Source organism: Carcharodon carcharias, chromosome 2 (genome assembly GCF_017639515.1).
Source record: "Carcharodon carcharias isolate sCarCar2 chromosome 2, sCarCar2.pri, whole genome shotgun sequence".
Lineage (NCBI taxonomy): Eukaryota > Metazoa > Chordata > Chondrichthyes > Lamniformes > Lamnidae > Carcharodon > Carcharodon carcharias.
In genome coordinates this window covers 54495149-54505174 of record NC_054468.1, presented here as the reverse complement: position 1 = coordinate 54505174, position 10026 = coordinate 54495149, and the positions used below count along the sequence as shown (strand labels likewise).

General features: G+C 43.8%; 1 protein-coding gene across 2 annotated transcripts in view; it reads left to right on the top strand.

Annotated features, from left to right (window-relative positions):
* The first annotated feature begins 2973 nt into the window (after window positions 1-2973).
* ect2 (epithelial cell transforming 2) overlaps window positions 2974-10026 on the top strand; it is an 84490-nt gene continuing 77437 nt past the window's right edge. For both annotated transcript variants that reach the window (XM_041182978.1, XM_041182977.1), the window contains exons 1-2: window positions 2974-3239; window positions 9294-9370. In XM_041182978.1, the coding sequence (XP_041038912.1) occupies window positions 3116-3239; window positions 9294-9370 (201 nt within the window). In that variant the 5' untranslated portion in view covers window positions 2974-3115. The remainder of the gene's footprint in view (window positions 3240-9293; window positions 9371-10026) is intronic.

Genomic DNA, 10026 nt, shown 5'->3' with positions numbered 1-10026 from the left:
TGGCTGACAAAGGAAGTCAGGGACAGCATAAAAGCTAAAGAGAAAGCATACAATGCGGCTAAGAGCAGTGGGAAACCAGGGGATTGGGAAGCCTACAAAGACCAACAGAGGACAACTAAAAAAGAAATAAAGTGGGGGAAGATTAAATATGAGGGTAAACTAGTCAGTAATATAAAATAAGATTGCAAGAGTTTTTTTAGATAGATAAAGGGTAAGAGAGAGGCAAAAGTGGACATTGGGCCACTGGAAAATGATGCAGGAGAAGTAGCAGTGGGGAACAAAGAAATGGAATAGGTACTTTGCGTCAGTCTTCACAGTGGAAGACATGAGTGACATCCCCAAAGTTCAAGAGAGTCAGGGGGCAGAGGTGAGTATGGTGGCCATTACAAAGGAAAAGGTGCTAGGAAAACTGAAAGGTCTGAAGGTGGATAAATCACCTGGACCAGATGGATTACACCCCAAAGTTCTGAAGGAGATAGCTGAAGAAATAGTGGAGGCGTTAGTGGCGATCTTTCAGGAATCACTGGAGTCAGGGAAGGTCCCAGAGGACTGGAAAATCGCTAATGTAACCCTCCTGTTTAAGAAGGGAGTGAGGCAAAAGATGGGAAATTACAGGCTGATTAGCCTGACCTCGGTCGTTGGTGAGATTTGAGAGTCCATTATTAAGGATGAGATTTCAGAATACTTGGAAGTGCATGGTAAACTCGGGCAAAGTCAGCATGGTTTCAACAAGGGGAGATCATGCCTGACAAATCTGTTAGAATTCTTTGAGGAGGTAATGAGTAGGTTAGACAAAGGAGACCCAATGGATGTTATCTAATTGGACTTCCAGAAGGCCTTTGACAAGGTGCTGCACAGGAGGCTGCTCAGTAAGATAAGAGCCCATGGTGTTAGAGGCAAGTTACTAGCATGGATAGAAGATTGGCTGTCTGGCAGGAGACAGAGAGTGGGGATTAGGGGGTCCTTCTCAGGATAGTGGCCAGTGACTAGTGGAGTTCCGCAGGGTTCAGTGTTGGGACCACAACTTTTCACTTTGTACATTAATGATCTAGATGAAGGAACTGAGGGCATCCTGGCTAAGTTTGCAGATGATACAAAGATAGATGGAGGGACAGGTAGTATTGAGGAGGCAGGGAGGCTGCAGAAGGATTTGGACAGGTTAGGAGAATGGGCAAAGAAGTGGCAGATGGAATACAACATGGGGAAGTGTGAGGTCATGCACTTTGGTAGGAAGAATAGAGGCATAGACTATTTTCTAAATGGGCAGAGAATTCAGAAATCTGGAGTGCAAAGGGACTTGGGAGTCCTAGTCCAGGATTCTCTTAAGATTAACTTGCAGGTTGACGCGGTAGTTAGGAAGGCAAATGCAATGTTGGCATTTATTTCGAGAGGACTAGAATATAAAAGCAGGGATGTGCTGCTGAGGCTTTATAAGGCTCTGGTCAGAGAGCATTTAGAATATTGTGAGCAATTTTGGGCCCCGTATCTCAGGAAGGATGTTCTGGCCCTGGAGAGGGTCCAGAGGAGGTTTACGAGAATGATCCCAGGAATGAAAGGCTTAACATATGAGGAATGTTTGAGGACTCTGGGTCTATACTCAATGGAGTTTAGAAGGATGAGGGGGGGGATCTGATTGAAATTTACAGAATACTGAAAGGCCTGGATAGAGTTGACATGGGGAAGATGTTTCCATTGGTAGGAGAGACTAGGACCCGAGGGCACAGCCTCAGAGTAAAGGGAAGACTTTTAGAACAGAGATGAGGAGAAACTTCTTTAGCCAGAGAATGGTGAATCTATGGAATTCATTGTCACAGATGGCTGTGGAGGCCAGGTCATTGAGTGTATTTAAGACCGAGATAGATAGGTTCGTGATTGGTAAGGCGATCAAAGGTTACGGGGAGAAGGCGGGAGAACTGGGTTGAGAAACTTATCAGCCATGATTGAATGGCGGAGCAGACCCGATGGGCCGAATGGCCTAATTTCTGCTCCTATGTCTTATGGTCTTATTGCCGTGGAGGTGGGCTTTGAAAGGGGAGGCTTTCTAAGGCATGTCTGAAAGCTCAGAGATGTAACTATTCTGCTAGCATCCAGAAGAAAGAGAGAGCAGCAAGAGGCCAAAAGCCTTTATGCAGGTGGGAGTTGGTGCATGGATTGAAAAGAGCAAATTCGTGATTCTTTAAATGAGACTGGAAGATTTACCTAATTAGCTAAAGGGAGGAATCTCCAGGATAAACTCTCATTGTGAAAGACAGTTTTGGGGTAAAAGTTACCAGGCTGCAAATGGAAAGAACAGAGGTGAACACTCGGGAGGTAAAAATCACTTTGGACTGGGCCTGGGAAAGTTGAATGTCTAATCAAAGCACAGTGTAAAGTATAACTGTGAAATGTTTTCAGTTACGTTAAAATTAAAAGGGAGAGCTCAGTTCTGTAGTTCAGAATTTAAGCTGCCTACAAAAGTGTCATTTTAGTTTGTTTATTAAAAGTCTTAAAAAGTGAAATGTTGTCATGCCACCTTTCAGCTATTAACTGGAAGGCCGAATTTACTTTTTAAAAATTAACGGTCTCTACGGATTGTAACACATACAAAACAAATCAGTTTCTTTCAATACAGTATATGATACTCCGAGGTGCCTCTCTACATTTACAATATATTTATATTTAAAGCAATCATTTGATTTCCCACTATGGTTTCAGATTTCCAGTATTTACAACATTTGGCTTTTGTCACAGAAACTCGAGCAAAGATCATGTTCCAATGGCGGACGGCCGTTCGGTGACCAATCAGCCATGGCATAGATGTCCTCCGAACCAATTACAAGTCAGAGAACCTTAACTGCTCCGAGAACAACCAATCAGAAAAAGCCGTTCACGCCTTTCAATCGGTTATGTGTGGACCAATCAGACAAGCGTTTAAGAGTGTGTCTGGAAGTTTGAATTTTTCGTTGGCGACGCTGGGAGCTGAGGTTCCAAAGTCGTTTAAAGATAAGAAAGCGCCAAATTTAAACCGGGGTTTTGAGCCGCGCCGTGTGCTGGAGGCAGCTCTAATTTTAGAGAGGGAGCCGTTGTTCAGCTAACCTGTCCGGCCGTGGAGTCGCTGCTCACAGCAGGGCTGACAATGGCTGAGAGGAGTTCAACGGCCGCCAGCGCCGGGAGTCTCCTGGTGGACTCGTCCGGTTTCGACTCCAGACTCGCCGACTCCTCCAAGGAGCACTTGCTGGCCGCATCGGAAGATGTGGAAGGTAACGAGGGTGTTTCAGTAAGAATCCAGTTTCCGTGTTCGAAAGCGGTTACGGAGCATTCGCAACCCCCGCCCCATACCCTCAACATTTTTTGCCGACACAGCCACAGGTTTTAGCTGTTGGCTGATCTAAATCTTGTGCAGCGAACTGATATATGCACAAACAGACTGAAGTATAGCTGTTCACTAGGCAGGCTTCACTTCTGTGATACTGACCTATGCTGACGTTAGACGCAATTGGGATAGGGGGTTTAGTTGAGTTCCGATGTTCCGCTGCTAGCTTAAAACTTTCAACTGGAAGTTACAGATGTGCACAAATATCGTAAGTGCCTTTGTTGAGGTTAGAGAATGTCTGTGGTGTTAAGACGGTGTACGCTGATCCAGGATTTCGTCAGGCCAATTGTTCACTCAGTTCTATGCACTGCTTAAATTGATAACCTTGTATTTGTGTACCTTGTAATTGTTTTTTCTAGATAAATTGAGTTACAGCAAATCATATAGGATTTTATCCTCACGATTTTCTGAGAGCTTGGCAGGTGTTTTCTCAAGTCTTTTGGAGCAGATCCTAAATAATGGACACAACATTGAACATGGATATGTTGGAGTTCTCCCCTGTTTCGTGTCTCCCCAGAAAACTATAAAATAGAATCATAGAATGGTTACTGCACAGAAGGTGGACATTTGGCTTGAGGTGCCCGTGCGGCAGGCTCTTCTGCAAGAGTAACACAGCAAGTCCCTCTCCCTTGCTGTTTTCCCTGTAGCTCTGCCAATTTTTTCTCTTCAGATTTTTTACTCTTTTATTCTTTATTGGGATGTGGGCATTGCTGGCCAGCATTTATTGCCCATCTCTTATTGCCCTTAAGAAGGTGGTGGTGAGCTGGTGCCTTGAACTGCTGCCGTCCATGTGGTTTAGGTACACTTGCAATGCTGTTAGGAAGGGAGTTCCAGGATTTTGACCCTGTGATAGTGAAGGAACAACAATATATTTTCAAGTCGGGATGGTGTGTGGCTTGGAGGGGGACTTGCAGGTGGTGGTGTTCCCATGCATCTACTGCCCTTGATAATTATTCAATTTCCTTTTGAAAACCACAATTGAATCTGCTTCCACCATACTCTCAGGTGTTGCATTCCAGATCCTAATCATTGGATGGTATTACGATTGCTGAAAATGCTTCTTATCAACTTCATGGGACTTATTATTGACCAGAAAATGAACTGGACTAACCATATAGATATTGTGGCTTCAAGAGCAGGTCTGGGGCTGGGAATTCAGTAGTAACTCGTCTCCTGTCTCCCCAAAGTGTGCCCACCATCTACAGAGCACAAGCCAGGGGTGTGATAGAATTCTCTCCACTTGTTGGGATGAGCGTGGCTCCGATAACACTCGAAGCTCGTCATCATCCAGGACAAACAATGGGCTTGATCGGCATCCCATCCACCACTGTAAACATTCACTTTCCCCACTGCCGGCGTTACAGTGGCAGCATTCAAAATGCATTGCATCAACTCACCAAACTTCCTTAGACAGCACCTTTCAAACCTATGACCTCTACCATTTAAAAGGACAAGGGCAGCAGAAACATGAGAACACCATGAAACAAGTTTCCCACCAAGCCACATATCATCCTGACTTGGAAATGTATCACTGTTCCTTCAGTGCTGCTGGATCAAAATCCTGGAACTCTGTCCCTAACATCACTGTGGGTGTACCCGCATTAGATGGACTGCAGCAGCTTAAGAAAGTGATCAACACCACCTCAAGGGCAATTAAGGATGGGGCAACAAATGCTGGCTTTCCAACAATGCCCACGTCTCAGGAAAAAAAAGACTCTTAACTGCTTTTAAAAAAAAGCTTTTCCTCATGTTGCCATTGGTTCTTTTGCCATTGGTGCCCTCAGGTTCTCAATCCTTCTGCCAATAGGAAAAGCTTCTCCCATCACCTCTGTCTAGGCTCCTCGTGATTTGGAACACTTTCAACCTCTTTATTGAAGGAGAACAACCCTAGCTTCTTCAATCTGTTCATGTGACTGAAGTCCCTCATCCCTGGGACCTTTAAACCTGCCACCACCCCTGTCCTCTCAAAATCAACCCTTGATCTCTCTCATTTCCAACCTCCCTTTCCTTTCCAAAGTCCTTGAGTGTGCTTCCACCTCCCACATCTTTCCCAGAACTCCATGTCTGAATCCCTTCAATCAGGTTTCCACCCCTGCCACAGCACTGAAAGTTCTTATGTCACAAATGACATCCTATGTGATTGTGATGAAGGTAAACTTTGTCCCCTCCTCCATCTCTACCTGTCTGCAGCTTTGACCAGGTAGAGCACACTGTCTTCCTCCAATGTCACTCGAGTGTCACACAGCTGGGTGGGACTGCTCTCACTTGGTTCCATTCTTATCTATCTCTAACTGTAGCCAGAGAAGAGCTTGCATTGGCTTCTCTTCTTACTCCTGTACCGTTACCTCTGGTGTCCCCCAAATATCTATCCTTAGCCCCCTCCTATTAGCTACATGCTGCCCCCCTGGCAACGTCATCCACAGACACAGCAAGTTTTCACATGTACGCTGTCAACACTCAGCTCTATTTCACCACCCTCTCTTGACTTCTCCACGGTTGCAGCTAATCCAACATCTAGTACTGACCAACATCAAACATAAGCAGAAATTTCCTCCAGTTAAAATATTGGGAAGATTGAAGTCATTGCTTTGGTCCCCACTCTAACCTCTTCCTAAACTACCAATTCCATCTCTCTCACTGGCAACAGTCTGATATTAGGCCAATCTGTTTGCAACCTTGGTGTCACAGTTGATCCTGAGATGAGTTTCCAACTTCATATTTGCACCATCACTAAGACCGCCTATTTCCACCTCCGTAACATCACTCGACTTTGCCCTTGTCTGAGCTCATCTGCTGAAACTCTGAGCCATGCCTTTGTTACCTCTACACTTAACTATTCCAATACATCACTAGCTGGTAACCTTCTGTAAACTTGAGGTCATCCAAAACTCTGTTGCCTGTGTCCCAATGCTCAGCAAGCTCCCTGTGCTCACTGACCTACATTGGCTCCAAGCCCTGCAACGCCCCAATTTTAAAAAATTCTCATCCTTATTTTCAAATCCTTCAGTGGCTTTGCTCCTCCCTATCTCTGTAATAATCTTGAGCCCCACAATCCTCCCAGATATGTGCTCCTCTAAATCAGGTCTCTTGTGCATCAGCAATTTTAATTGCTGCACCATTGGCGCCTGTGTCTTCAGTTGCCGCGTCTCTAAGCTCTGGAATTCCCTCCCTAGGCCCCTCTACCTTGTTCTTCTTTTTAAGACATTTCTTAAAACCTACCTCTTTGACCAAGTTTTTGATCACCCCACCTATTATCATCTTCTGTGTCTTGGTGTCATACTTTGTTCTATAACCACCGCCAGATGTTGTAGATGCCAATTTTCAGCCAATTCGATTCACTCCACACGATATAAAGAAATGGCTGAAGGCGCTAGATTCTGCAAAGGCTATGGGCACTGGCATTGTTCAGACAGTAGTAATGAAGACTTGTGCTCCAGAACTTGCTGCGCCCCTAGCCAAGCTGTTCCAGTACAGCTACAATACTGGCATCTACCCAGCAATGTGGAAAACCGCCCAGGTATGCCCTGTCCACAAAAAGCAGAACAAATCCAATGGCTAATTACAGCTCCATCAGTCATCAGTAAAGTGTTGGAAGGGGTCACAACAGTACTGTCAAGCAGTACTTGCTTAATAATAGCCTGCTCAGTTTGGGTTCTGCTAGGATCACTTGGCTCCTGACCTCTTTGCAGTCTTGGACTGAGCATGGACTAAAGAGCTAACCTCCAGAGGTGAGGTGAAATTGACTGCTCTTGACATCAAGGCAGGATTTGACTGAATATGGCATCAAGGAACCCTAGCAAAACTTGAGTCAATAGACAAGGGGGAAAATCCCCTTCACTGGTTGGAGTCATACTAGCACAAAGGAAGATGGTTGTTGGAGTTCACTTCAGTTTCAGGACATCACTGCAGGAGTTCTTCAGGATAGTGTCTTCAGCCCAACCATCTTCAGCTGCTTCATCAATGGCCTCATCTCCACCATAAGGTCAGAAGTGGGAATGTTTGCTGATGGAGCAAGGCTCACCAATCTTGACTCCACAGACGCTTAAACAATCCATGTCCAAATGCAGCACGACCTGAACGATATACAGGCTTGGGCTGACAAGTGGCAAGTAACATTTGCCCCACACAAATGCCAGGCAATGGCCATCTCCAAAAAGAGAGAACAAAACCCCTTGACATTCAATGGCATTACCATTGCTGAATTCCTCACTATCAACAACCTGGGCATTACCGTTGACCAGAAACTGAACTGGACTAGCCATTTATATACTGTGACTACAAGAGCAGGTCAAGTAACTCACCTCCTGACTCATCAAAGCCTGTGCACAAGGCATGAGTCAGGAGTGTGATCTGATACCTTCCACTTGCCTAAATGATTGCAGCTCCAACAACACTCAGGAAGCCTAAAACTATCCAGGACAAAGCTGCCTGCTTGATTGGCACCCCATCCACAATCATTCACTCCCTCCACCACTGAGGTACAGTGGCAGCAGTGTGTAAAATGCTCTGCAGGAACTCGCCAAAGCTCCTTAGACAGCACCTTCCAAACCTATGACCGCGACCATCTAGAAGGACAAAGGCAGAGATGCATGGGAACTTCACCACCTTATAAGTTCCCCTCCAAGCCACTCACTATCCTGACTTGGAAATATATCGCCGTTCCTTCACTGTCACTGGGTAAAAATCCTGGAACTCCCTTCCTAACAGCACTGAGAGTTTACCTACACCACATGGACTATGGTGGTTAAGAAGGCAGCCCATCTTCTCGAGCAATTAGGGTTGGGCAACAAATGCTGGCCTAGCCAGTGATGTCCAGGAAAAAAAACTCCTCTGAGGCACCTTGGGACATTTCATTACGTTAAAGGTGCTATATAAATACAAGTTGTACCATTGTAAATCTTTTCATACCCACTCTCTAATGCTTTCACATCCTTCCTAAAGTGTAGTTCCCACAGTTGGAAATAGTATTCCAGTTCAAGCCTTACCTAGTGTTTTTTGTGAAGGTTCGCCATAAACTTATTGGTGACCTTTCCACTAGCTTCAGTCTGTTATTAGAGGTGACTCTAAAACAGTTTTATTTTTACTGAGAGTCCTGAGAATCTGAAATGGGAATAGAAATTGTTGAAAATAAATAAGATCGCTCATATGAAAAGATAAGGGGATATTTTAGGCACCATCTTCGGGTGCTACATCATTTTCTATTTTAGTTTTGAATAACTAAGGAATTAATTATTGTTGTACTTGAAGATCTGTCTAACAGAATTCCTGTTCTTTCACTTGCCCATATTTTCCACCACCTCTCTCTACCTACTCAACCAAGAACATATTTACAAAGCAAAGATGTGTAATTGTATTATCAATATTACTACTTTCTGATCTGTCAATTTCCTTGCCCTTTTTTATGGATCTGTTATGCTGGAATATTTAGCTCCCAATCAGATCCAGTTTGTATCCAGTTCTTGTGGCTGTTGCAATATATCTTTTCAGCTTAATATGTGTGTTCTAACTCATCTTTAAAATTTCTTGTCACATGCATTTGTGTACTGAGCTCCTATTTGGACAACTGCCCTAGCTGCTGTCCTGCTTGTCTCTTTCTTGCATGTTTTGACGACTGTGGATTTTTGCTTCCAATGCCCCCAAGTAGCTTAGATCTCTCTTGTCCTTGGCCAAAAGGTGCAATTATAGTGTGCCATGTTCTAGATGGCAGTTTGTATTATAAATATCTTCAGTTCCTTACCCAAAGGCAGGTCCAACACAGTGCCACAACCTTCACCATAGGGAGGGCAAGGAGGCAAGTCCCACATACATCCCAGCTGGCACTGTTATATATGTATACCCTGGTTCAATTATTCAGTATCCTCTAGCCCTCCTTCATTTGAAAACTACATTTAGTCATGGGAGATCAATCTGTGCTTATAAATTTTTTGGTTCTGTTTTCTAGGTGCACCTCTGATTCAAACAAAAGTTGCGTTATTGGGAGAAGTTGGGAACACTGAAGAGGTTCTGAAAGCCTTGGAGGTAATAACGTCATGTTTAAAACTTCAATAATATTCATTATTTTTTCATCTGTCAATGTCAGTGATGTGTGTTCTATTAAGGGTATTTTTATTTTGAATTTTGTTTTTTTTGTTACTGTGGTAATCCATCTTATTAGCAAAACACCTGACGAATTGCTAACATGGCCGTAAGAAACAATTTTTGGGTAAGGACATACCTTCCACTTTATAAAGAATGATTGTTTTATTTTTCTAGTTTTGCTTGAAAATTTGAGATTTTTATTTGTTCTTACCCAAATACAATTATGCAAGCCTTGGCAAGATGAACCTAAAAAAGCTAGAGGCTCTTGTTTCCATAACTTTTACGTTGACCACCATTATCTGATTATTGTAGAGTCAGTGATGAACTTTTATTGTTAGACTGATACTTTTAGCTTTCTGATCATTGGTTTGCTGTTGGTTTATAGTTGGCCAATGAATGATCTTAATAAACCCCAGATGTCACTTCCAGTTTTTTTAAATAACATCATTGAAAAAAATAAGTAAATTTGGCAAAAACAGAAGTACCTGGAAAAACTCAGCAGGTCTGGCAGCATCGGCGGAGAAGAAAAGAGTTGACGTTTCGAGTCCTCATGACCCTTCGACAGATCTTGAGTTCGAGTCCAAGAAAGAGTTGAA